The 27,486-nt window shown below is 48.4% G+C and overlaps 9 protein-coding genes; 4 read left to right on the top strand and 5 right to left on the bottom strand.

Moving 5' to 3' along the window:
* Window positions 1-336: 336 nt before the first annotated feature.
* On the top strand, window positions 337-1,305 carry FFUJ_05458 (uncharacterized protein; the record flags this gene model as incomplete). The annotated part of the gene is made up of 1 exon (XM_023578670.1): window positions 337-1,305. The coding sequence occupies one exon, from the start codon at window positions 337-339 to the stop codon at window positions 1,303-1,305; it is 969 nt and encodes a 322-aa protein (XP_023431642.1).
* Window positions 1,306-1,392: 87 nt separating this feature from the next.
* On the bottom strand, window positions 1,393-3,818 carry FFUJ_05459 (uncharacterized protein; the record flags this gene model as incomplete). XM_023578671.1 has 2 exons in its annotated part: window positions 1,393-2,207; window positions 2,258-3,818. The coding sequence occupies 2 exons, from the start codon at window positions 3,816-3,818 to the stop codon at window positions 1,393-1,395; spliced, it is 2,376 nt and encodes a 791-aa protein (XP_023431643.1).
* Window positions 3,819-5,079: 1,261 nt separating this feature from the next.
* FFUJ_05460 (related to G protein coupled receptor like protein) lies at window positions 5,080-6,437 on the bottom strand (the record flags this gene model as incomplete). XM_023578674.1 has 3 exons in its annotated part: window positions 5,080-5,818; window positions 5,866-6,132; window positions 6,178-6,437. 3 exons carry the CDS (start codon window positions 6,435-6,437, stop codon window positions 5,080-5,082), a joined length of 1,266 nt encoding a protein of 421 aa, XP_023431644.1.
* A 1,509-nt stretch (window positions 6,438-7,946) lies between these two features.
* FFUJ_05461 (related to tol protein) lies at window positions 7,947-15,274 on the top strand (the record flags this gene model as incomplete). XM_023578675.1 has 4 exons in its annotated part: window positions 7,947-8,158; window positions 8,221-12,785; window positions 13,142-13,393; window positions 13,482-15,274. The coding sequence occupies 4 exons, from the start codon at window positions 7,947-7,949 to the stop codon at window positions 15,272-15,274; spliced, it is 6,822 nt and encodes a 2,273-aa protein (XP_023431645.1).
* Window positions 15,275-16,450: 1,176 nt separating this feature from the next.
* Window positions 16,451-17,824, top strand: FFUJ_05462 (uncharacterized protein; the record flags this gene model as incomplete). XM_023578676.1 has 3 exons in its annotated part: window positions 16,451-17,106; window positions 17,196-17,395; window positions 17,448-17,824. 3 exons carry the CDS (start codon window positions 16,451-16,453, stop codon window positions 17,822-17,824), a joined length of 1,233 nt encoding a protein of 410 aa, XP_023431646.1.
* Window positions 17,825-18,368: 544 nt separating this feature from the next.
* On the bottom strand, window positions 18,369-20,460 carry FFUJ_05463 (related to tol protein; the record flags this gene model as incomplete). XM_023578677.1 has 2 exons in its annotated part: window positions 18,369-19,960; window positions 20,013-20,460. The coding sequence occupies 2 exons, from the start codon at window positions 20,458-20,460 to the stop codon at window positions 18,369-18,371; spliced, it is 2,040 nt and encodes a 679-aa protein (XP_023431647.1).
* Window positions 20,461-21,731: 1,271 nt separating this feature from the next.
* FFUJ_05464 (probable fumarylacetoacetate hydrolase) lies at window positions 21,732-23,055 on the top strand (the record flags this gene model as incomplete). XM_023578678.1 has 2 exons in its annotated part: window positions 21,732-22,662; window positions 22,709-23,055. The coding sequence occupies 2 exons, from the start codon at window positions 21,732-21,734 to the stop codon at window positions 23,053-23,055; spliced, it is 1,278 nt and encodes a 425-aa protein (XP_023431648.1).
* A 293-nt stretch (window positions 23,056-23,348) lies between these two features.
* FFUJ_05465 (probable maleylacetoacetate isomerase) lies at window positions 23,349-24,014 on the bottom strand (the record flags this gene model as incomplete). Its single annotated transcript, XM_023578679.1, has 1 exon — window positions 23,349-24,014. One exon carries the CDS (start codon window positions 24,012-24,014, stop codon window positions 23,349-23,351), a length of 666 nt encoding a protein of 221 aa, XP_023431649.1.
* A 1,084-nt stretch (window positions 24,015-25,098) lies between these two features.
* Window positions 25,099-25,812, bottom strand: FFUJ_05466 (uncharacterized protein; the record flags this gene model as incomplete). Its single annotated transcript, XM_023578680.1, has 1 exon — window positions 25,099-25,812. The coding sequence occupies one exon, from the start codon at window positions 25,810-25,812 to the stop codon at window positions 25,099-25,101; it is 714 nt and encodes a 237-aa protein (XP_023431650.1).
* Window positions 25,813-27,486: the final 1,674 nt, after the last annotated feature.

Genomic DNA, 27,486 nt, shown 5'->3' on the forward strand with positions numbered 1-27,486 from the left:
CAATTTATAATTCCTTCCGAAAGGCATCCGCAGTATCTCTTCATAATAGGGAAAGTACCCTTGGCTTACAGTGTCCAGTGCAACTCTGCATCGCATTACAGTGCATATCAATGCAGCTAGTTCTGCAATGTCACGCAATTTCACTGTTGCATCGCGATTCATCGCATCTTATCGAGATAAGCACAAGATCTTAGATCCACTCTTGAAGTAGCCGAACCGAGGTAGACCCACTTGATCCCGAGCTTAATCGACATTATTTGAAGTCATGAGCATCTCCTATCATCATCGCAATTCTGCCGACACTCACTTTACATCTACCCATCGCGGAGTAACAAGATGGCACCAACACTAGCAGAGCAAGTGGCAGTAGACCAAGTCTCCCCCGGAGAATACGTCTCCCGCCTCAACCCCATCAGAATGGGTAACGCCATGCCCATAGCCTACGGCGGCTGCACAGCCAGCATCGCCGTCAACGCAGCGTGTCAGACAGCACCCGCCTCAATGTCTCTGTACTCTGTCCTCGGACACTTCCACGGTCCAGCGTCAACAGATAAGAAACTGCACTGCAGCGTGACCAACATTCGAGACACGCGATCTTTCGCGACACGGAGGGTCCAGGTCAAGCAGCAGCAGCCCAATGGGAAATTCCGTGTTTGTATGGAAGTCCTCGCGGATTTCCATGTTATTGAGCCTTCAAATTGGGATTTCTCTGAGCCGACGTGCTCAAAGTGGCCGAGGGCGGAAGATTGTCCGAATTTGGAGGAATTGGTGAAGGACTTGCTAGAAAAGGGCAGCATCACTGAGAAACAGGGCAAGGAATTTACTAAATCCTTCGCCGCCAACGCCGACTTCTTCGAGACGCGCTATTGCACCGCAGGCGTATCATCCCAGAACCTCTCCGGCGCAGCACGCGACACCATAACAACCCAAGACCACCTCCCCATCACGGAAAAAGTATCCGCCGAGTGGCAGCGCGCGCTACATGACCTCCCGACCCCAACCGCCAACATGAGCGCGCTGGCATTCCTCATGGACGGCGGTCTCTCATTTCTTCCCTTGAGCCATAATCACATGTGGTTTGATGATACAGCTGCGTGTTCGACACTGGACTTTGCATTGAGGATCTTTGTGCCGGAGGTTAAGATGGGGGAGTGGCATGTTAGAGAGAGGAAGACGAGCAGGGGAGGCGGCAATAGGACGTATTCGGAGGGGAAGTTGTGGGATAAACATGGTAATTTGGTGGCGAGTAATACGCAGCAGTCTATTATGAGATTGAGGGAGGGCGTTGTTGTGCCTAAGCTGTAGAAATGGGTTGACTATATACAGGAAGATATTAATAGAGTAATATGTATTTTTTTAGGACCGAGTTCTCGTCCTGGGCATGCATTTTTGTTAATCAGTATCATCGGTGACGAACGGATGTCGCCAATTAGATCGTCTGGCGGCATTGTTGCGGATATCAATCTCACGGTCCCGCGCTCCCTCTGCCGCGGCCTGAGCATGGGTCATCCATGGCGCTTCGCTGCTCCCTGCGATATTCGTAGTCGTCGTGCTTGCGGTATACCCCGGAGCTAGATAACCATACAGGTTCAACGGGGCAGAATTCTCAAACCCAGCGTGACCAATCATGGATGCCAATGGAGCTTGTCTGTTTGCTGCCGGGGGATCTCCGGGAGCCATCACAGCTTCCGGGGCCCGGGGAGACGGAGCGTTATGGTGCTCTCGCGACGGGGGCCCACTTGTGCATGGTGACTGTGAGTGATCATACATCTGCCCGGTGGGTCTGAGATGTGCACTAGTAGAAGGGATACCGGGGTTATCGACCGTAGGAGTGTTTGGTGCTATAGGATGAAGGACGCCATTGGCATCAAGGGCTGGATGGAGGTTAGGAGCAGTCGATGTATGATCAAGGCCATTCCACTGGCTAGTCCTCTCTGAGCCGGTCGAGTTGGTAGTTGTTTGCGCCGTAGCAGCATCGGAGGGCTGTGTCGGAGCTTCTTGGTTTGTCGGCTCCATCTTAACCCGTGGCTCCTCCTCCGGCCAGCCATCGTATTGAGGCATCATACCCGACCCTTCTTCAGTATCACTGTCATCGTCTAGAATCTCAATCGCCAAACGCATGCATGATCCCAGTGGTGGCTGCTCGACTTCCGTACTCTGCTGCTCGTCCGAGATGTTATCCGTCGCCAAGTCGACATCTTGATGTTCTGCCATGTGCACGATTAGCCACGCCTCTTAAGCTTTTCGATTGACTTACCTGCTTCTCCCGAATCTTCTTCACCGTTCCTCAAACGATCCCGGTCCTTCATGCGGAGGATGAACTCGTCAACCTTATCCTTATGGTCAATTCCCTCGTCGTTGGGATCATAAGCACGGAACTCGTTCACGGCAACCCACCCGATAGCGCAATCCCACGGAAAGACAGGTGCATCGATGTACATGACTGGATACTTCCGTCTATGATGGTACTTCCCACCTGGCCGGTAATGTTCGGTCCACTCAGCCGTCCCGGTAACAGGATCATAATCATAGCACGTAGGGATATTCTTTTTCAAGAGTTCCGTGTTATCCATGAGATTCATGTCCCAGCCAAACTGCCGAAAACTACCCCACGGCAACACAAGAATAGCGAAGAATCGCTTCGTCTTCTTCCAGAAGGTTGTGTACACCTCGCCAGGCTGCGGATCAATCCCAGGGAGGAACTGTGTACTTCGTGTCCTAGGTCCCTCATTGGAATGAGCCGACCCAGCTGAGACGCTGCTAAGCGGTCGCCCATACTGCGCGTACGTAGGTCTCTGCGCGGCCAGATTGTTCAACTTGGCTTTGTCTGCACTGCAGTTTAGAACTCTTGTTCCGAGAAGGCGAACTGTCTCATCGTTCCTGGCGTTCTGATTGCCGTGTGTCCCCGCGGCCAAGTGCCTGCGTGCGCCGTGGATGGGGTTATTGCTCATAAAGTGCAGCTTGTGCTTCTTACACTCGAGGATATACCAGAAGCCCTTGTGCTCTGTGATTATGTATTTCGTCGGGGCGTGGCCATCTTGGTACACCTCGTTGAACCCGATCGCTCGGTCGCCAGTAAGAGGTCCTTGCGGCTGAGGGACATTCGATCGGGGACGCTTTGAAGGGCGGGAGAGGCTCCCTTGAGTGGGATTTGCAGGTCTCTTTTGTTGGGCTTTCGCGGATTGTTGGCTTTCGTTTGAGGGTCGGCCGATCGTGTGTGTCTCTTGATTCAATGATGTTTCGGCAGTAGGAAGTATGGGAACGGACTCGCTCTGTGGTCTGGGATTCGGCAGGCGGAAAGACTGCATTACAGGGCTGGCGTTTGGGGTACAATACGAAGTGTTTGTTGTCACTTCGCTTGATGAACCAGCAGGAGCATTTGACTGAGCAGAACTGTTCACAGGTAGCTGAGTGCGCTGTCGCCACTTGTTGCACACTTTGTCACCCAACTTAGGTCCTACTGTGTCGAGCAACCCCAGAATAAGAGCCTCCTGTTGTTCCCAGTACAACTCCTGGTATTTGATCTCTTCATCGTCCTTGTTTGCTTCGCGCTCCGCCTGTAGTTCTTTCAGCTGGTCAATGCAGGATTGAAGAGCATCCAGCCTCGCTGCATCGGATTGGACGCATGCTGAGGCCGCCGCCACTTCTAAATGTGCCTGCGCTTCCTTATGCCTCTCCTGATACTTCTCTTCAGGCGACTTTGTAGGATGTCGCAGAGGTGTCCATTGTTGGATAAGCTTTTGTATAGGAGCGACTCGCGATGAGTGTGGGCCTGGGGGGATATCCGTAGCTGGGGTCGATTGAGGCTGCTCCGCCATTATAGCGCGAACTAGCTACGGTAGTGCGTCTAGTGGTAGTATCGATATGTCGAGTGCCAACGGAAGCGATTTGAAGAACAGCAATACGCTATACGTCAACAATAGCGCTAGAAACCATTGATGCAAAAAGGACTTTTTTGACAGAGAGATACAGCAGAGAAAAATTAAATGAAGCGTCAAATGGAAAAGAAAAAGGAGGCCCCTCGTGCACGTTTCTGCTTTTTTGTTTTTTTCTATATTTGACAGCCTGATTCTGTGCACGTCCAATCAAAATATTGGTAGACCGGGATGTCTGCCGCTGGCCCTACAACCAACACACCAACCAGTTGCAAGCACGGTGAGCATCCCTGCAAATTCGTCAGGTTTTGTAACGGTGGCTTGCATGGTAATGGTTTAGGCTTGTTGTCTCTTGTCGAAACGGTTGCCTTGTTGTCTATGCTGACCGTTGCGGACCGTTAAGCGGTGAGATAGTGTGAGGCTGATTGCATAGGCTATGAGCCATGGCCAACGCCACCAGAATAAAAATGATCTGATTGAAGATGGCATCAGCACTGCAGCAAATATTATTGCAAGGAAATGAAAGAAATCTATGAGGATATCGTTTCTTTTTGTCAATTTCGCGGTGTTGCTTTCATTATATCGCGGGCTGAATAGCTCACAGTGTCCTGACAGGACATCCGTCTAAGCATGCGAAAAAGCATTTCGCACTATGTGAAGATACGTTATGACACTCAGCGTTTGCGCTCGGGTGGCAGCATAAAATGAGGGCTAGAACACGGATAGGCACTGCAAAAATCCTGTTTTCTTTAGAAGATCTCTGCACAAAAGTGACAAGCAATTCATCATCAAGCTTGGCGACATGTTTTCTCTTGCCGCTGGGCGTAGACGACGGTCAGTGTAAATCGGGAAAACGTTTGACCGAGAGAGTGTATCGTTACTGGCCAGGATAACGCGATGTGCTTAGAGCTTGTAGGGTGCAAGCCGACGCACATGAGTCAAGGCACGAGAGAAACGAACCTTGTGAGATTGTTCCTGGGTTTATTATTTTCCATACATCACTGAAGCTTAAGTGAAGCTGTTCTGATGTGATAGACCTAGCTGTTACGTGCACAGACCACAAACACACGCGACTGGGCTTTACGGACGAAGAGACTTACAACGCCACTATTCTCACTAATGCAGTGAACAAAAGTCTGTATGCTGTGTAAAGGTATCTTGTATCATTACTTGAAGAAGAATTAAAATGAAAATATCGTCATCTTTACACGCTTCGCCCATCGTCGGACTTATTCTGATAAGCCAGCTCCCTCAGGCTCTCTGAATCCTCTGTCCTTGAGTTCAGCATAGTCTTGAGTTTACTCCTCCTCCTTCCGCGCTCCTCATTAGCCTCCCAAGCTGGCTCACTTATTCTTGTTCTCGAGCGCCAAAGCCCTCTCTCTTCCAACAACGCTTTGCACGCCGCCCAAGACGTGACAGTGTAAATCACCGCGTTCCAAAATCCTTGTAGCGGAAGAACCGTCGCGCTCATGAACTGCAAAGGCTTACTAACCTCCGCCGGGTGAATGTGCGAATACATCCTGTTAGCACTAGACGGAATCCACGTGATTAGAATCACCGCAAAAAATAGCATCGCGACTTTTGTGTAAGCCCACGCCGCACGGTATACATCGTTGCTAGGCCGGACCGCCGGGCGCTGGACAGGTTGGGGCACGGTGCCGGTGACACGAGCAATAGGTTGAGGTGGCTGGGGCTCAACATGCTCACCGATAGCATGCACGGTGACTTGATGGCCCATATTTTGTAACTGGATCGCGTCGGGTTGAGTCGCTGCTTCGGAGGTGATGGTCACTTCGGTGGTCTTCATGTTGTTGACGGTGCTTTGGTGGGCGTATGATAGACCGCCTGAGCCGGAGCCTTGGGCTTTGAGGAGTTGTTGGCGTTTGCGGTAGATGGTGCCGCCGGAGCGAATGTAGATTGCGAGGGTGATGGCGATGATGACCCTGTATTGTTAGTGAACTGTAATGAGTTGTGAGGGAGGCAGACGTACCAGATTGGACCGTAGAATGTTGCAATGCGTAGAGTATCCCATGACGAAGTGATCCAGCACCATTGGACAGCGCTACCGTAAACTCTCACGCCATCACCATTCTTGATGAAGATAAAAATGAACGCCGGCAAGAATGGGATACCGTAACAGAGTAATAAATACGGTAACTCCATCTTCCTTAATCGCTGCGCATCGAAGCGATAGTAGAACGCAAGGTAAACATTAATCGCCATCGCAAGCGTCCACAGCGCATCAGCTCCAACAAATCTACACAAATCAGCCAAGCGTCACGATATTGTCTGTGTAACGTACGTGTGGAGTAAAAAGGCCTGTGTTTGGCATCCAGCCCCATCAGGCGCATCAATGAACGAATCCGCCATGATGAAGCAAATGCTCGCCATGATATTCCCAAACGACGCGTAAAACACAAGCCGATTGATGGGTTTGTGGAAGGCGTCGCAGAGACAAAAGGTTGTGATGATGAAGAGACATCCTACCAGCGATAGGACAGAGCATACCTGCTGGATGATGGTGATGAGCTTGACATCGCTGGTTGACAGGCCGAGTTCCATTCTGCAGAACAATTCTTGGATAAAGAAAAAAGCAAAGAAATCCCTAAAAGGACATGCGTGATTCATTCCTGGGGAAACAAGCCATTGTCAATGCTTTAAATGTAAGAGTGATCACCTCCTTTCATGTGAATTTGCCGAAGGATTGATCTGCAACAGGGGAACCCCATATTTGATCGCCAAGGGGAACCCGGGACGTTGCAAATCATGGACCTAAAGTAGCATAAGGCTTAAATAGTCGCTATTGGTAACGGTTCCAATTGGCGCAGTGTCAAATTTGTGGTGGGGAGATGGAAGACGCCGGTAGATGGCTTCTGGATTTTAGGGCTGTCGTGTGAGGGATCGGCATTGGTGTTGCTGGAAGAAGGAGGTTCAACCGTCGCGATGGAGAGTGATATGAAGATCGGAGGGACAAGACTCATGAAGCTTGTCCTTATCTGATCATATAATGCAACAAGCAGAGCGCTTTGATCACGAGCGATCATCCGAGTATCGAGGCCCTGTGAGGGCCATCATGGTGATGTTTCATGTAGCAATGCGCCCTTGTACATCTTCTTTCTTACCGCGAAGTGGTCGACGTCGATGAGATACAATACCCCAACAACTCTAACGATAATAGTGCGAAAAAAGAATCTTTACTCCCCATGTGAATGACTTGTTTTGACTGACTCGCGCCTGAGACGCGGTCAGCCTGATTTTCGTTTTACCATGCAAGTGCAAAACAATAGCCTTTCCCCGATTTGGAAGGTCAGCAAGCGATGTTCACGCCATATACGCAATGCTGATGGATGGATTTAATTGTGCAATTCGCACAGACGCGTCGGCATTAACTAAGATTGTGTAATTTTCAGCGCTGACATGTTATGGGGGAACAGCCGAGGGCGCGGCGAGGATGCTCTGGCAGAGGATGGTGGTAATTTCTTAGGCTTTATCGCAGATGGTGGAAACATAGCGATACGTGCCTTTTTATGGCTTAGGTTGTATTTGCTTGTAATGTACCTGTGAAGCATGCTGGATAAGTAAAATGAGGTGAGAGCGTGTATCTGAAGAGTTGCCCAAGGAGCAGTGACTATGTGGCGTGGGAGCAAGTGAGGCCCCTGTAAGATGCCACTGAGGCTTACCGCAAGAGCATGCGCTGTTGCCTGAGGAGCAGGCATCAGATGCGGGGAGTCTTACAGAGTCACAAAAATAATTCTAATATACTATCATATTAGAGGTCTTTGAATTAATGAAGTATAAGGCTATAAGACCTATTTATAAGTATAGCCAGAAATAATTAATATCTTCCTAGACCCCTTAGGCTAGTATTGAAAAGCAGGATTATGAGCACGTAGACGATTGCATTGTCATTTTCTCACGTGAGATTTCATCGAATCACTGGATGCCATGTTTCTTGAGAGTCACGTTATCAGAAGTCGATATGAGGGGTACAGTCCTACTGTGAACTGCATATGCGATATATATCTCAGGCAGGCCTATTCAGCATTCCCAGGAACTGCATTGTGTACGAGCATGGAAAAAATAATAGGGCGCTTCTCTAAATCTTCTGATCGGAACGATGATACGCCAGCAGTCAACGCAGGGTCAACTCCCCAGTCAGCAGTGGCAGCAAGCACGTCACCCGGCCGTTCGTGTGACATGACCGACGAAAGCGATCTATTCGGGCTTTATCAGCTATGGCCTCCGAAAAATGATGTTTATGAAGTTCAGAACACAAAGGTTGAGTACGCGCTTTGGCTCATGAGAGCATCGAGGCTTTATCACTGTCCTGACTCTCGTGTCTTAGTATAATAGCTGTGCATGGATTGAATGGAAAAGCATTCAAAACATGGACCCAAGATGGCAAGCTGTGGCTTGCGGACTTTCTCCCGCTGGAAATTCCATACGCTCGGATTTTTACCTTTGGCTATGATTCGCGCGTTGCATTCACCGGATCAGCTTCACGCGTGAACGACCATGCGAGAAATTTGCTCGAAAGGCTCATGGCGAAGCGGCGACAATTCAGCGAAGAGCGACCCTTGCTGTTTATATGCCATAGCCTAGGCGGCATTGTCGTTAAGAGAGCGCTGGCTATTGCCCATGAGAGAAGTCGTCGGTATAACCCAATCACAAGAGACACATTTGGCATCATGTTTCTCGGCACGCCTCATCGCGGCTCCGACGTAGCATTCTGGGGTAGTCTGCTGGTAAAGCTGGCTGACGTCGTAACCTTGGGATCTATTCGCACTCAGGTTCTAGAAGACCTCAAACGGAAGTCAGACATGCTTGGTGCGATATGTTCGCAGTTCATCGAGCGCTCCGAGTCACTGCACCGCATCTTCTCTATCTACGAGCGCCAGCGAACCAAAGGTGCATCGGGCCTAGTCGTCGAAGAAGACTCTGCCGTTATCGGTCTTCCAAACGAGGTCCCCATCTCCATCGAGGCTGACCATCGGTCAATGTGTAAATTCTCCGATATGACAAGTGAGAAATATCAGATGATATCAGATTGCATCATGGAAATGGTCGAAGACGCCTTGGACCGCCCAAACACAACGCAGAACCCACTACGAGATCGGTTTCTACGATCTATCAAAACCCTAGATCCAGAAGAGGTCCTCAGAAATGTCACCAGACCCAGCCCGGGAACCTGTTCGTGGATCACCGAGACCAGTGCTTTTCGAGACTGGCGTGATCAGTCCACAGCCCGAATTCTTTGGATATCGGGAGCCCCCGGTGCTGGTAAGACGACAGCCTCGAGATTTCTTATAGACCACTTGCGGCGCTGGCTCCAGAAAAACACAAGCAGTGCTGTAAGAGGGTCGATCGTCGCGTTCTTCTTTTGTGCCTCCAAGCAATGGCTGCGAAACTCGGATGTGCAAATAGCCCAGTCTCTTCTGTTCCAGGTTCTTTCTCACAACAAAGGTCTCTTCAGGTACTTGAGCGATTCTGATATGCAGACTGTATGCAGCATTGACAGGGCCAACGCGGAACCCCACGTCGTCTGGAGGCTTCTGACCACCGTATTCCAACGCAGCCCCGATCTTAACTTTTGGATTCTGATTGATGCAATCGACGAGTTGCAGGACACATCGCGGACTGCTTTGGTCCAGAGACTTCGGCATCTAGTCTCAAACGACCTTGGTCAAAAGCTCAAGTTTATCATCTGCGATCGCAGTAGCCCGAATGCAAGGGGAATACTACAATCAGTGACCTGGCTTGACATCCGTCGTCAAGACATGGTCTTTGAAGACATTCGGCAATTTATTAATGCCAGGCTTGGGGACCTATGCTCTAGTGGCGCCATCCCGTGGCAGTATCAGAATCTCATCGAAGAGTCGCTTCTCGAGGTATCGGAAGGCAACTTCCTACAAGTAGCTCTCGCATGGAGCCACTTCACGGCCGGTGTCTCGTATTGGTCTGCTCAAGTCATAAAGTCTCGACTAGAAGGGCTAAGAAGGCTTTCTGGAGAAGCCAGAGCCTTCTACTGCTCTCTACTCCAGAAGATCCCAGAGGATTCTCAGGATGTCGCAAAGATAGGATTTACCTGGGTGCTTGGGTCTCGAAAGCCCCTGAGCTTGAGCGAACTCCAGCACGCGGTGGCAATCAGTGCTGGCCAGAGAACTTGGTCTGACCTTAAAAACGCACTTGGGTTCAACTTTGACGCCCACTTTGATCAAGCCTTTGGGTACCTTCTCCGCGTCGACCCAGACCTGAGGGTACGATTTGCGCATAGTACAGTCAAAGAGTTGTTGACCGCAGATGATTCTCTGGCTTCAAGCCCGAAGTCTGGGGTGATATCAAAATATGTTGTTCGTGAGGCGGATATAGATGCTGAACTCGCAAAACGATGTATTACAGTGCTTAGCTTCAGAGACCTGGCAAAATTCCGAGACATTGCCCGAGAGGCCATGGCAGACAAGATGCGAGACCTGTTCGTCATGTCACTTCAGGGCAAGGACTACCTGGATTCGCTTGACCTTAGCAAATACGACGACATGGACGTCATTGAGAGCGAGCCGGAAGTAAAGGAGCGAATTGGAACAGCTATGCTGAAGCTTGGCCAGACTGAACTGGACGACCGAACTCGAGGCCTATTTGTGTATTGCGTCTCTTATTGGAACTACCATTGTAACCATGGCCTGTCAGATCCGGAGGTGAACAAGTCCTTGACCGACTTTGCTTTGCTACGGCAATCACACTACTTTCTGATGGTCGCCATACTCTTAGGATTAGCGAGGTACCACACAGGTCCGTTTTGGGACAGTATAGATCAGTTCTCTCGGCTACCTCCAATGCATTTCATTCTGAAGGCGGGCGACTATCCCAATGTTTTGTCGGATTTACTGCACCGTGGGGAAGACATCAATGGGACTGATTCACGAGGCTGGCCGCCCTTGCTATGGGCTCTAATCGAGGATCGGAAACAATGTCTTGAAATGATCTTGGCCAACCACAAGACTAGGATGGAATCAACCGATCGCGATGCCAGCCATGTGCTTCATCTCGCGCTCGAAGCAGGAGTCAACCCCACACTAATTCTTCGATTAATAGCCGATCCTCGAGTGGAACTGAATGCCAAAAGTAGGAAAGGTTGGACGGCTTTACAGTGGTGTTTGTCGCGAGTGTCTCTACAATCAGTCAGCTTTGAGCTCCTGCGCCGCAAAAATGTCGACATTTATGAGCAAGACTGCCATGGCCTCAATGCCCTTGATCAGATTTTCGATGAAGGGGTATCGGAACAAAGCGCCCTCAAGCTCATCTCTCGATCTGATGTGCCTGCCAATTGGTTCGAGAAAGCTCGCACCTTTCGCCACTCTACTGGGCTCAACTATCTGGATGATGATGTTCCGCGAACGTTCATCCATCGTGCTTCATCACTACGCTGGTATTCTCTGGAAGATACTATTCTTGCTTGCGACCCGTTCAAAGCCGTCACCGTTGATGGGGATGGCTTCACTTTGCTAGAACGGTACGCGTATCATGGCATGAAGAAGCGAATGATAGAGATTTTGAAAGGTCTTCCATCTAATACTTTCCAAAGGTCAAACGACTGTGGATCAAAGCTCTTGATTCTGTGCGCTCAGCAAGACTGGGAGCAAGTTGTCAACGTCCTGGTCTATGAGTTCTCTGTCGATGATACATCAACAGACTCTGACGGTAGGAGTATTGCTCACTGGGCATGTGAGCTTGGTTGGGTATCATTGTCGTCTCTATTGATCTCCAAGACAAGGGAATGGCTAAACAAAACAGCCCGGGACGGGAAAACAGCTCTTCATACCGCCGCGGAGTACCGGAACTATACTGCCTGCAAAGACTTGCTCCAAGCAGGCGCCAGCCATTCTATTCGAGACAGAAGTGGCAAATTGCCGATTCACGTCGCTGCCGAACAGGGTCACCGGGAGATAGTGAAGCTGCTACTGGAAAGCCCCATCAAGGACTTGCGAGCATGTGAGGTAGATAAGGAAGGGAGAGGTATCTTGCACTATATAGTAATGTGGCATTCCGACAGCTTCATTCGCCAGTGTCTCGCCGTCCTTCAACCACAAGTCAGCACTAAGGACAGCAAAGGGAGAACGCCGCTGCACTTTGCCTGCATATTCGGCAACGAGCCTGCTGTTTCTGTTTTGCTGAATATTGGGCTGGACCCGGATAAAAGAGACGCTTCGTCATTTACGCCATTACACCATGCTCTCATGGAAGGCTCGGTTAAATGCGCACAAACCCTTATTAGGCATGGGGCAAGGTACGACTTGAACGACAAGTTCGATAGGAATATTGTCCTTTTGGCCCTTCGAAGCGAGAACACTAGCACGGTCGAGAGTCTGGTCCACTTTCTTCAGTCCAAGTACTCACCGTCAGAGATTGCCCGAGAAGCTGGCCACGTGGACCGGTTCGGACGCTCCGCCTTTCACTATCTATGTCACTGGGTGGATCCTAAAAAGAGTGACGATGACGATGGATTGGATGAAGTTGTCGAAGAACTTAATGATGACCGGGACATCGACCCAGCTGAGACCCAGCAAGTCTTGTCGCCCGCCGAGTGGCTGATCAAAGCATTCGCTGCAATTGGCGTGGATATCAATACGAGGGATCACCACAAGCATACACCTCTTCATGCTTCGGGAAGGGCAGGGAACCTGGCTGCAGCTAGAGCTCTCTTGCGCGTGCCCGGGATCGAAGTGTCTCCCAAAGATGAAGATGGCTTCACCCCTTTGGACTGGGCATCAGTCAATGGTTACGGCGAGATTTCTGCAGCGATAGAAGCACATGGGGGAGTACACTCTTCTGATTGGACTTTGAAGCTCAAACCTATGTATCGATCATGGCAGTCTGGCTTTGATGAGGATGATGAGATTGAAGAGGATGCTGGTCAGCTGATGACGCGGAGCTAGTAACTAGTTGGACAGAGTATTTAGTACTGTCAAATAGAAGTAAAATTGTGCGTGTCTGTAAGAGTTACGCTACCTCAGTTTTCTTTCTATAACTCACTTATGAACTTCTTATACTGCTAGTTAAGTATACTCGTGTGCAGCCCAGCGAGCCTCATGCGTTTGCCTTGCTTAGTCATGCCTATGTCTCCAAAGAAGTGCCACGTCAGCGCAAGCGGGGAATACTTCTAACAACTACAAGCGTCTCATCAATGGCAGCCTCTGATAATTCCCCATACCAATTTGCAAAGCTTTGTAAGCGCTGCGCATGCTTACAGCTGAGAAGCACAACGCTAGATGACATCCAACCCAGAAACCCATCAGTTGGAGAACGGAGCCAGGAACAAGAAGTTGATCTGGACTGGAATGTGACTAACTACCTGTCTATCGCCTTTCATCCAGGGGGAGACAAATGCGATGCCTGCGAGTTTCTTCGTCGCGTTGTGAAATGGTGGCGAGTATACGATGAGTCAGTGAGGGCACTCGAACTAAAACGTGTTCCCGTGTCGCTGCACTATGTGTTTACCCTCGGCGAAGCCGACCAATATGGTTTAAAGGCTCTACGGATCAGATTAAGACCCGCTATATACCAAAGACCGATCGACACACTTGCAATGGCTGACAAGAAACGACATAGACGGCAAGGAATTCCATATTGACTGCCCTGTCACGGCAGCTACCGATCTCGATATGGGCACGCCTCTGAGGCTTCAGCCGCATTTGTCTCATATCAATGAAGAGAGCATATTGTGGATGAAGTCGAAGCTGGAGTCGTGTGTATCACACAACCACTTTAACTCCAACAAAACCTTCATTCCCGATCGGCTTCTTGATGTTAGAGAAAACCGGCTGAGCCTAGTCCTTACTAAAGATTGGCAACCTCGAGGCGCCGAAATCCATCGATATGTTGCCCTTACGTACTGTTGGGGTCCAGAGCCTCACGCAAGGAAGCAGCTCAAGACAACCAGAGACAATATCTCCCAGCACCAGCGGCAAATCCCAGAATTCTCTCTGCCACAGGTTATTAAGGACGCCGTATCCGTGACCAGAGCGTTATCGGTCCCATTCCTGTGGGTCGATGCATTGTGTATTCTCCAAGATGACGTATCTGACTGGGAGAATCAATGTGCCGTGATGGAACGAATCTATGGCAACGCCTACGCGGCAGTTGCTGCTACATTCTCCGACAACTGCGAGCAAGGATTTCTCAAAAAGACGGAAAGAATCCTCGTTCCTTTTCGAACTCACCTTAATGACACTTATGCCTTTGCCATATATTCCCCTCCTCACTTAATCAACGACGCAAACGAAGTGTCCGACAGCCCTTGGGCTCGGAGAGGCTGGACGTTCCAGGAACGCATCTCATCAACTCGTATTCTTATGTTTTCAAAAGGAGACATCTACGTAAAGTGCAAATACTTCAACGAATCGACGGGAGGCCACAGAGTCACACATGAAGAGTATTATATCATGCTTGACCGCGTGACAATCGATTCGGGCAGCACAGCAGCCAATTATCAAGAATGGAGCGATATAATAGCTCAAATCCACCCTAGGCGCCATCAGCTTACGCGGAAAACAGATTTCCTTCCTTCGATCGCTGGTATCGCATCGCTATTCAGTAAAAGGTTGAACGATGACTATGCAGCTGGTCTCTGGAAAAATAATATGCATCAATCGCTCTGCTGGGCCGCGGGCGAAGAAGACAAGCCTAGTCATCAAGACCTACTACAGCGACTAAGAGCTCCTTCCCCATACATTGCGCCTTCTTGGAGCTGGGCTAGTCGACGTGAAGATTTTTTGTTCCTTCTATACCGTCCAAATCTTTCAGGTGGCTGCCGACCAGAGTTCCATAGCCTAGACACAGCTATCGCGTTGCGTGGAGAGTCAGCCTTTGGCGAAGTAAGGCATGCGGCACTTGATATTACCTCTAGGGTACATGTGGGATCGCCGAGGCTAGCATTGCATAAACTAATTCGACTATCCGGGGAACCAGACACTATTGCATTTGACGGGCGATACTTTGCAGATATTCATCCTGATTGTTTTGTTCAAAGTTTTTTCGGCCGAACGGAAGGCTTTGCTCTCCAGGCGCCCATTAGTTTCCTGTTGATAGGTAGTACCATTCCACACGAAACAGATACAGGTGATATCTCACCAAGATATCCTAAAAGCTCTAAGAATGTTAACGATGAAGCCGATGCTGGGGTTGTCTCTGAGGTGCCAAACACCTCATCTACGAGTGCTGAAAGAGGTGCTGGTTTGGAGACGGAGACCAGATCAAAAAGGCTGGCTTATGGCCTGTTGATTCACCCAACGGGGAATCCGAACGAATACTATCGAGTGGGAACATTCTTTTCGAAGCCTCATTCAGCTGGGGGTCTGTCGTTCTTCGATAACGTCGAGGTTAGAACAGTAAGGCTGGTATAAGGATTAATTACGAAACCTATATCAAGCATCTATTCAAAGTATGTGGATGGCTAGAAGAACTCGTGAAGCTGGCTTACCAGGCCCAGGCTATGATGCGCGTATCTACGACATGTCATTCATTTTATATTTCAGAATTGGATCTATGTACAGCTTAGAATATGTTTACTTCAAGGCACTGTATTTATTGGCAGGATGCAAATACTCGAGACTTTTATCTCTCTGCTGCCTTTACACATTTGAACACGCTTCCTAGCTGCAAAATCAGTACTGACGATGAAAACGACAGGCATCGGTTCCTAAGAGCTATCCATGAGGCCGCGTGCTTGAATCTTGACATCCTTCTGTGTGGCGAGCCGCTCTTATCGCACCTGATTGACAAAATAAAGAACCATGACTCTGAGAGAAAAACCGTTCTTTGTCCAAGCTTAAAGGGATCATAGGCGCGTACGTCAACGGCCTCTTAGCGAGGTCGCCAGAATGGATACTAATGTTGCCGATATCGAGAGTCCGCTACATCATGGCGTCGGATCGGGATGTCGACAGAACCGGAACGTGGCCGGATCCACCGCTCTCTTCAATAACATGAGCCAGTAAGCTTAACACTGCTATCAAGTGTTCTCAAATATAACCAGGAGAAGAAGACAATAGTCATATTTACGGACTTACATAAACCTAAAGTCATTACTATACAATTAGCAAGGTAATGTATACATTTATCTACCCCTAACTCACTCTATAACTTATATAGATAAGCTGATACACTGAGTCCATTCCCATTAACTGAATCGCTTTATAGTGGCTCGAAGCTTGGCTAGGGAGTAGGCGCCAGGTGTTAAAGTGGACAAAATACAATCTGGTTGTCATTATTGGTCGGATGATATCCAATGATTTATTTTTTACTTGCATGAGTTTGAAACCATCGAGTGTAACTGTATTAAGCAAGATACGATTGGTCTGATTTCCAAAGAAAAGAAGCGGGGTTGACACTGAATTGGTCGGCCTCCCGCAGGCCAGCCTAACGTCAACCATGATTCAAAACTCGTTTTCTTTGCAAGCCTTAGCAACGATATTGCCAAGACACAACAATCAGGACTCGGCCTTGTTGCTCCTCCATAGGTCAGCACAGTATGTCTTTAATCCCTTTAGACCAAGACACTAAAGAATGAAGACAATAAGATGGCTCAACATGCCCCAGGCTCTAAGCCTGATTCCACTCAGCGAAGCCGTCCCAGCAAAAAGCCATCGGCGTATATGTTCGACTCGAACGGCGATACTCGGATCATCCTTAGCACGCACCTAGCCCAGACCTTAAAATGGGAGGCAGATAAAATCTGGATAGAGGAAAAAAAGCTTCCGAAGGCATACTATAAAATGAAGAAGCGCGAAATGAAGAAATGGAAGAGACTGCCACCAGCGCCGCGGGAGTCTCACGTTGCAGCCTCAACATCGCTAGGAGGCACTACCAGCGCGCCTCCCATAGACTGGGGTAAAGTCGATTTGTCAGAATTCTTGAATGCGAGTGATTCTCCTCCGGAAATCGCAGATGGAGATGAAACAGATCCAGGTTGTACCGTCCCTGGAACGAACGCCGACAGCACAAGCCTGCAAATACAGGACTGGGAATATGGAGAAACATGCAGACCTCACCTTAAAAGGTTAAAGCTTCGAATGCTAGTCTCAGGAAAGCACCTAGAGCTGGCTTCGCCTATCTTCAAAACAATGGTGACTGGCCCTTTCGCAGAGGGAAAGACCGATGTATCAGGTTTTCGTCAAATAACAGCCAGTGATTGGGATCCTGAAGCTTTCAACATCATCCTGACTATCATGCATGGGTGTGGTCGAGATGTCCCAAGATCACTCAGCCTTGAAATGCTTGTTTAAAGGTGGCCATGATTGTGAACTATTACGACTGCCTCGAGAGCGTCGAACCATACACCGACATTTGGCTAGAAGGCTTGAGGTCAGAGGTACCGACGGTTTATGGACGCGACTGCATTCTTTGCCTATTCATGTCCTGGGTTTTCTCAGAACCAACTACCTTTCAAAATATGACTGAGCTGGCATTGAGGCACAGTCAAAAGTTAATCCAAGCGGATTTCCCAATTTCAGCCGATATTCTGGGTAAGTTCCAGTCCAAACTCAGTATGACGGCCTGTGCTGACGCAAACTGCAGAAGAGATCGACATAGCACGTCAAAGCGCGCTCGCCGAAATCTTCTCAGGTATCTATGAGCTCCTTGATCGTCTACAAGAAGAACAAGAATGCTCCTTTGAGTGCTCACCTATGCTCCTAGGTGTCCTAACGAAGGAACTCAGAAATCGTGGTATCCTATACCCGCGGGACACCCCGCCGTTCGATGGCTTCAGTATCGAAGGTATTAAAGAGATGATAGAGGGGCTGAAAAGGCCTGGGTGGTACGGCACCAGGAACCACAGGCATTCCTGCTGTCTCCAGGACAAGCTGTTCATATATGAGGCACAGATGGAAAGCGATCTGCGTATCTTCGACCTGCAGGACTTTCAACCTACGAAGAATCACAAGCGTGTCTAGAAATGCTGTTAAGTGTTCGATTTGGAGGAGGTGCAACAAGGGTTCTTTACAATCGCGATAAATGGACATCGGAGAGCAGCTTCGAGAAAACGGGTGGTAACCGATATGCATCCTTCGGATAGCATTTTGCATAATCTCCAGAGTAAATTTAGGATATGACATTTTTATTTCTTCTTGACGTCCTGGATTAGCTGGCAGTACACATAAAACTCTCCTCTATGACATTTTACGCTGGTGTTATGTGCAGTTGAGACTTATGGCTGAGAGCTTAAATCAGCAGTGAGAACTCAGTGCAGCTGCAGAAATGGAAATAGATTTTGGCATGCTATAATCTTGTCTCTAAGCTTAGTAGCAATAGTTAACACTAAGCCAATAGGGAATTGGGATACATACAGGGCGGTTATCCTATTGAGCCAGGCTATATGAACTGGGGAGGTTTGGTATTCTAATCTATACTTATGAGAGTCAATTGTTGAAGTTATAATCTATAACACAGACAAGTCTATTCTGCTGAGATACCCTCGTCAGGCGCAAATGTCAGGTATTATACTAAAATTATGTCCCTGACATCCGCCAAGTCCTTCTTATCTAGCCACTCGTCATGGCACTGCAAAAGTCCAAAACGGCGGTATACCCCCTTTCCCTCCTTGGGTACCTCATACACTAACAACCCAGGAACATATGGATAAAGAGTATGATCTCTGCCTACGGGAAACCACAATACGTCAAAGCCCTGTCCCCAATCTCCGTCATCGGCAGGAGTTTGAGGCAGGTTCTGCAAGACCTGACGATTTGCGTCCAGGAAGTATCGACATTGGAAGAACGCTGTATAACCTACAGCGTTGCTCTTCCAAACATATCCAATCTCGCGTCTCCCAATGGTAAGGTGGAAAATGGGGGCTCTGATATATAGTCTTGAGGAGGTGCTTTCTACTACACTCAAGGCTTCGAAGTGTGTAGGGAATTGAAGAGGCCGCTCTGGGTGGTCGTCCTTGATATAGATGGGTTCCTCCTGGATTTCGAGATACGAAACAGGACAAGCAGATGCCCAGCACCAAGATGGGAGCTGCGCGTCTTTTGGTCTCTTGCATTCTTCAAACTGATTGGAATCATGATACCATAAAAGACCCTGGGCGAGACTCGGTCGGAAGATACCGTTGAAGTACTCTGTTCTTAGACGGCGTATAAGCATAGATGCAAGTCCATGGATAGCGTACAGCCGATCCGTTTCGTAAGTGAGTTGTGTTTTTGAGAAAACTGAAAGAAGATGATACCATCCACCTGCAAGAATAATGTCTTCATCAGGCCTGGTCATTATGTCCCGTGGTGAGAAGTGTCCATAGCCAGATTGATATACGAAAGGGACTGTGCAGTCTTCTGAGAAGATAGCAGTCTGACACTGGAGATAGAGTCCTTGTAGAGTCCAGTGAAGTATCCGCTTTGGGAGGGCTGTCTCTTGCAAGCACCACCCGCGTTTCGCCAACGGGGAGCCATGGATATTCGATACCAGGGAACGGTCGACGTGAATATCTTTAAATACGGTATATCCTGTATCGTGGTTGGCAATCTTAATAGCAATATCATCCATGGGAAATCGTGCGAGCGGTCGTTCAGTCAGAAAGCCTGCTCGGCTATCTTTCGCAATCGATGCTGAGATACAGCACGCAGCATTGGAGTAGTAGCCCCCCATCTTGGGCGCCTCTGAGCCAAAGTCACCACGTGGCCCCTGCATAATGCATATCGCATCAACCCATAGGTATCGGAAACCCATCAGGCGTGTCAGCAAGATGGCGTCCTGGATGGTTTTGGAAAGTTCCGACACGGCAAAGCCACGTAGCCGAGTCGCTAGATTGGCCTCTGTCGTTTTGGACTTTTCGTTTCCATTGCCCCAGCAATAGCTGAGGATGAGGTATTCCACGTCTCGCAGATTTTTGCAGCGCTTGACTTCTACAAGTTTAAGCAAAAGGTCATTTGTCTCACCAACGTCAAGTAGTCGAGTCGGTAGACCTGACGATGCGTATTTCGCACCACAGAATTCATGGCCTGAATGCTTTTCACGACAGCTTTTCATCCAAGGATGAATCTGGTGCCTGATGAGCTCAGCGAGCTCCTGTTGGATGCTTTCCCCAACGAAGGCTAAAATTTCATCTTAGCGCGGAATAATTTACAGGGCATTTAGTGAGGATACCTTTGATATGGCGGCTCTTCATATCTCTGAGCAACTCTTTGTCGCTGGACTCAGCAGGTATATAATCAGTTCCTGCACTGGAAAGGATTAATCTGCCCTCATGCTCTATCCTGGGTGTTATTTCTAAGATCCCGCTGCCTATAAAAAGTTTTATGAGAATTGATCCTTGTATCAAACCGTTCATCAGCTTCTCGGAGATATCTGCAGTCACGTCACATTTGTTGACCAAGGATAGCCAGACAAACCGACAAAATGCACAACCTTGATCAGCCGAATCTTGCAGAGAGCTGAACGATTCGTGCAATGGTATTTTGTGGGACTTGACCCAGTCTTCGGGCATTGAGGGCCACGGGAAGGATTTACAGCGGGGGCAAAGGCTCGGGGAAGCATGTATAACTGCAGCCATGTTGGCTTCGTCGGATTGAGCTGGATCAAAATTCGCTGCCATTGTAAATCCAGTAGATCATTATACTACTTTGAGAACTATAGGAATTAGAATATGAAGGAGACGGAGAGGTAACTATTAGTAACAGATTAAGAGGGCACCGCCCACAATCTGCTGACCTCTTTCTTTGTGCAAACTAATCAGACTCGGTTCACCTTTGTTGGCCAGTGTGCCGTTACATTGCAGGCATCTCAGCCTCAGCTCCGCCTCACTAGGAGCCAACTCACCATCGAGAAGCCGAAGAGACTTAGTGGATTAGAACGACAGGTATGTTAGCATACTATATGCGACTTTTATCAATCTGTAAATTATTTTAGGTCAGGTAAAAAAAACTCCAGGCTCTTTGGTTACATCTTCTTAGAGCTTTGTTGTCGTGATACCTTATCTTATCTTCTTATCTTAGGCGCATCTCAAGATCGCATGTATCTTAAAACCTTATCTCAAGAGAATCTACTATATAACTAGCAGGAAACTATTATATATCCTATACCTTCCGCTTGAAGCATTTACCTTAGGGCTTCTGCATCTTGCCTAGCGTTTGCGCAGTGACTAACGCGTTAGTCTGTTCTGTCCTAGTAGAAGCCTCAACACTAAAGTAGTGCGGATTTGTCCGCCGCTCGTTTACGTATGAACCATTCTCTGACAACCAATATTAGCCTCTGACCATTCCTAGAAATGACTAAAGAGAGAGAGAGAGCAAGATTTGGACAGAAAAGGACTAGGAACTCTCTAGAATACTAGATCATAGTATGGCAGAGTCGCAAACTCAACAATGCAATCAATATTGGTAGGAAATAATAAGACTTTGATAGTGATATATTGCTGCAGTCAGAATGAGCGTCTGGCCAAGATGCGAAATTCACGTAAATTGAGAACAGTTTTAATTGGATAAGATCAATGCTGTAAGAGTCGGAGAGTGCATCACGAAAATTGGCTTTTACTCATTTAGGGTAACTTGTCTCATCTTAAGGTTTAAGATTTGTCACCTCTTAAGATCTGTGTCGCCTTAAGATCGTATCGATCTTAGGCCGTTATCTTATCGCCCTTATCACTTGAACTCTCCGCCGAGGCCGCTCTTCTGCCGAAGTAGCCGACAGCATCAGCAACGGAATACTCGGAACCATTTCCGTTCCGCACCCCGCGTTAGCCCCGGCATCCAGCCCCGCTAAGTCGGCTTGCGGCGGCTCCATCACCAGCTTGTAATACAAGATAAAACTGACGTCGACATCTACAACCCTACACAAATCTCCTCATCTCACTGTACTCACTCAAAAATGTCGTGGCTATCTATCCCCGCCGAGTCTGACTTCTCCATCGCCAACATCCCCTTTGGCATCATCTCTACTTCGTCAAATGCTACGCCTCGACCTGCTATCGCGATCGGCGATCATGTTCTAGACCTTGATGCTTTTGCGAAGGGTGATGGGTTCTCGGGAAGTTCTGAGATCCAGAAGTATGTCGATGTGTTTTCGCAACAGTCTTTGAATGCATTCGCGGCGCTTGGTCGTCCGTTTCATCGCGTGACGAGGAGTTACCTCCAGGATGTCTTTGCGAAAGACACCAAGAATCCAGTGTTGAAGGATAACCAGAAACTTCAAGACACGGCTCTTCTGAAGCGCTCTGATGTCAAGAACCATCTCCCCTTGACCATCGGCGATTACACAGATTTCTACGCCGGCAAGAACCACGCCTTCAACGTCGGCTGTCTCTTCCGCGGTCCCGACAACGCTCTCCAACCCAACTACACTCATCTCCCCGTCGCTTATCACGGAAGAGCCAGCAGCGTTGTCGTATCAGGCACACCAATCCGACGACCTTGGGGACAAATCCTCCGCCCTGGCAACAAGGTTCCTGACCTTGCGCCATGTGAGAGGCTCGACATTGAGCTCGAGATGGGCATGTTTATCTGCCGTGAGAACGAGATGGGAAGCCCTGTTCCTATTGACGAGGCTGATGAGCACATCTTTGGTTATGTCCTCATGAATGACTGGAGCGCACGAGATATCCAGGCTTGGGAATATGTGCCTCTTGGTCCTTTCACGGCTAAGAACTTGGGTACGAGTATTAGTGCTTGGGTCGTGCTGGCTGATGCTCTTGAGGGGGCCAAGGCAGCTGGTATCAAGAACGATAATGAGATTCTGCCCTATCTGAAGGAGAAGAAGGAGAACAATGTCTTGGATATTGACCTCGAGGTCGAAATCATCAGTAAGTTTATCGAGTGTGCTAAATACCCATGACTAACCAAGTGCAGCCGCCGCTGGCAACAAGAATCATCTCAGCAAGACAACCTCACGCAACTTGCTCTGGTCGTGGCCTCAGATGATCGCACATCACACCATCACAGGCTGCAACCTTCGACCTGGTGATCTTCTCGGATCAGGCACTATCTCCGGCACTGAGTCTGGTACCGAGGGTAGTATGCTGGAACAAACCAAGGGCGGCAAGGTGCCCATTCAATTGAAGGATGGAGAGGAGCGTAAGTTCATCCAGAATGGCGATACCCTCATTATTCGTGGTGCGTATGGCAGTGGCGATAAGAAGGTTGGCTTTGGTGAGGTGTCGGGACAGATCCTTGAGCCTCTTCCTCTGTTCAATTGAAACGAATTTAGGGAAACGTGTAGGTAGTATCAAAAGCTAAATAGACTTTACTTGCATCAATTCGTTTGCCATATTTGTGTGCATTCTACCCTTGTACTGTCATGCTGGATCACGGCAGCATGTAGCTTCTCGTATCCTTGATATTTTGAGCGTTATGTCCCCATTACTCATGTCAGCGCGATCAAGATTCAGCTTACGACTAGCAAGTAGCAATACGCATTTATTTGAAAGAGCTGGAAATTTACGTTTTAACTACCGTGGCCGCTCAGCTTTGCGTATCAGCTCTACAACCATCAAGCCTTGAGATTGTCAGGCGTATCAGGCTGATTCTGCCAATGCGCCTTCACAACAGCAGGATGATCCTTCAAACCCTCCACGATTTTCCCGATCGTTGGAAAGAGCGTCAAGTCAACACCAAACCTCTCAGCATTCCACATCGCAGGCATAAGACAAGCATCCGCCAGCGTCAACTCATCACCAACACTGCACTTCCCTGCTGAATCCTTAGCAACCTCTTCATAAGCCTTAAGTCCATCAGTCATGAGCTGCTTGTTCCACTCTTCTGCATTTCCACCGAGCTCTCTGATACGGCGCATGATGCGCAGGTTTGTAACGGGCTGGATGTCTGCGCAAACGATGTTGACGAGAGTTCGTACTGTTGCACGTGCTTCGGGGTTAGAGGGGAGGAGAGGATGGGAAGGGTGTTTTTCTTCGAGATACTCTAGGGCTGCGACAGATTGGCCAATGCGGAAGGGTTTGTCTTGGGAGGCATTTGAGATGAGAACCGGGACGGAAGCTGATGGGTTGAGGGTCTTGTGAGAGTCGGAGAGATGCTCATTCTTGAGTAGATTGACGAATGCTAACTCATATGGAACTCCTTTTGCATTGAGAGCGATGCGAATACGCGCTGAGCATGAGGATCGAAAGTAAGAGTAGAGAGTATACTGAGAGTCAGACATATTGAATGATGCAATTGATCAAGCTACTACTGTAGATGAGAGCAGTTCAATTGAAGAGAAGTAAAGAACCTCCTCACCATAACCGAACCCCAAGGTCACGCCCTTCTTATGTCATGAGGATGATTGTGCTGTCATTGTGTAAAGCATTACCCGTCGCTAGCCTGGTAGTGCCGAACTCTGAAGTCTTGGGTGTCGGAAGGATTCCGGCGGAGTGCGGGGTGAGGGTGATAATCCGGGGTAGTTCGGCAGAATTGCTATGGAGAGGAGAGTAATTCCGCTCGAGATAGCCGGCTGAGTCAGACTCTAATGAAAAGAGACAGGTGAGTGCGGAAGAGTGACTTGTTTCGTGTGAAATGCGCATGAGACGAACTCTTCCATAGTCAAGACTTACGTTTCAATGAGATAAAATACGTGGGATAAGTGTCATTTACCAAGCTTCAGTAGGATTGGCAGTCAACTATAAGTTCATATGGCGATTAGAAATATTATTGTTAGTACATGTCAATGATGGTTAAGTGTTTCACAATTTGGAGTCTATAATTGAGAGAGAGAAGAAATTGCGATTTGTATTCATCGATCCAGTTCTAAAATGCATAACCAAGCCATGACTTCATACCACTTCTGATCCAAAAAGGTGTCAAGAAGGGCAAAGTCCATAAAGTCCAATGCTAACAAACAAGACGAGCAAACCACTGCTGAACCAAAAGGAAGATCGCTGTTGAAAATGATTGAATGAAGATGATGAGAAGTCGAGAGTAATAAAGGACGCAAACTTGCTGATAAGATTGAGAGTAATAACTGATCAAAAATGCTGATACAAAACAGAGAGTCGCTTGATCGCTAGCAGTGCCCAGAGCTGCTGATGGCATTATAGCCAGGCTGACTTGCGCTTCAATAGACTATGGGGATGACTGCCGCCTATAAGGTTAACCTTTAGGCTGCAAACACAGGTGACGAATGAGAACACGGGTTTTTTTCCCCCTTAATATAAGCTTTTACCTAGAAGCTTTCACGATGACCATTACATCTTGCTGCAAGCCCTAGGGCATTACAAAGGGAAGAGATCAAGAGATATATAAGCGCTTCAATAGAACTCTAACAAAGACTGACCGCGGACAACTCCATTGTAGCCCATGACCTGTGGGTACATACAACTAGCCATTAGGCTCTGTTGCTGCCATGCAATTTGATGCTGCTGCGCTGCCAAGGCAAACGCTTGCTGACTCGCGATCAGCCCATTGGGAGATGCTCCGTAAAAGCCCGGACTAGCAGGTGGAGAGAAATAGAGAAAAGGATATGGCGAGAGAGAAGGAGATGGCGGAGGTGATGACGGAGGTGAGGGGATTGTCGGAATAGCCGTACATCCAGAGATCTTTGCTCTGTACCCCTTAGGTCGGTACTTTGCCTGAAGAAACCTCCCTTCCCACTTTGTGGGATGATAAATAACGTCATGTCCACCGGGGACTGACGGGTTGATGATGACTCGCGCTGGTCCTGGGTTCATACCCACGGATGATATGTATTTGCCTTTAAGGCAGAGAGGATACTCCAACCACGGGCCGGCTACTTTGAGTGGTAGTGCCTCGCTGTTGCGGAAGGTATGAGGATATGTAGAGAAAGGACTGAACTCGGGAACTTGCTCGCTTTGCTTGCGAACCTCATGCGCAGGGATCTTCTTGAATGAGATGTCATCTACGTCGGAGAGAGAGTAGTAAGAGCATGTTGACGAGTTGTCATCCATGTCATCATCTGACCTGCTCATGTGGTCCATGACCCCCAAGTCTGCAAGAGAAGGCATTGTCGCTGATGAAGAAAGTTGTAAGAGAGAATGAGTGAGTGTAAGTCGGCAAGGTGCGTCAAGTAATGTATTTGTATATATCGTTCTGCGGCTCAAAAGCGTCTAACAAGGCTATTGTACAGCTGTCGCCAAGAAAGCAGAGCAGGGTCTTCAAAGAATGGTGCGAATCAAGGAACCAGGAGACGCCAATGTGAAGAGAAACGTAACTGCTAAGACTGGCTGAAAGATCGAGAAATCGGGTGACCAAAGGCAACAGTGCTGTAAGCAAAATGGCTGAAAGCTGAAGACGTACAAGGCAGAAACTGATACGAAAGGATGAAGAATGGAAACTGAGACAGAGGGAGGAAAGGCCTTTGCTTATAGAGGAAGAGCAAGAGAGTTTTTCAGATCGAGGGCTTTGCTGTCCTGGATGAAGAGGAATCGTAGGTTGTCGTTATAAAGGTTAAATGGGAAGTGTTCCCTTGGTGATAGGACAGAACTGCAAGATTCATGTCAAGTCACAATGTAGCTTTGCTCGAGTACACACCAAACCTTCATAGGTACCGACTTGTCCAGTGATTCACAGCTGCAAAGTTTATCTATCAGCCAATCATAGCTGACGCACCCCCATTCTATTCTCCTCTGACGCAGCATCTCTGGAGGAAAACACGGGCCTGAGCGAACCTAGTAATGAGGTACAGGGTTTTCCTCTGCGCAAGTTGTTATTCGTCGTCAGGGAGCTCGTGACCTATTGACGATGCTCAGACCGTGGACATGACATGGAGGCATCAGCCTTGGTAGAATTCGACCCACGCAGGATCCAATGACGCCCCTTGAAGTTGTAGGTAACTTTGCATGCAAGGACAGAGCACTGCAGTGACGTCTCCTGGTCTCGTTGCTATTGCTACGGATTCTTCTCGAAGGATCCAGACCCCTCTCGAAACACCTGCACGAATTATGTTAAGCAGTGAAGTTGCATAAGGTGAATAGTGGTGCATCAAGAGCGACTTGAGGTAAGGCGCACGATGGAAGGATCAGCTGTCAGGTCTATCAACTTAAAACAACACACTGAGACACACGCTTCGGGCAGCATACCAATCTCCAACCCAGTACCCCAACTAAGAGGTACTCAAGTAGCTTGCGGTCCAGGCTTTAGATGAATGGTTGTATTTACTAAAGAACGACGTTTGGATTGTCGTGATAGCCACGTACTGAGCAGCACCGTATCGGAAAGTCGTTGACGAGAAGAACCGCCTAAAGTATTCTACGATGTAAAGACTTAACCCTGTCATCGTCACTTCTGCCCTTCAATTGGTGTCTGAGGGGCGGAAAGAGTCTGTGGTGTCATTCGAAAGTCAAACCGCAAGGCTTGCCTCGCCACTACTGATCCCAAGTCACATTCAATGCTTGATGATAGGCGCAATGCGTCGAGATCTGCGTAAGTCTTTGATCACAGGGTCTGTCTCTTGCCTTAATAGTATCCAATCGTTAATATTGCCTACGGTTGATTGGACAGACGGCTCTCAGAGTTTGCCAACGGCGTGCGGACTTTCGATATGTGACTTAAAAAGACTTATAGTTCAACAACAGAGGAGGAAAGCTTTCACTTGTGAATCAAGCTGACCGACTACATGAATCAAGCACTAAGTCCGTACTAACATACAATGTATTGATGGGCTGTCTGTATGCTGCGTA

The sequence above is a fragment of the Fusarium fujikuroi genome, chromosome FFUJ_chr06 (genome assembly GCF_900079805.1).
Source record: "Fusarium fujikuroi IMI 58289 draft genome, chromosome FFUJ_chr06".
Classification (NCBI taxonomy): domain Eukaryota; kingdom Fungi; phylum Ascomycota; class Sordariomycetes; order Hypocreales; family Nectriaceae; genus Fusarium; species Fusarium fujikuroi.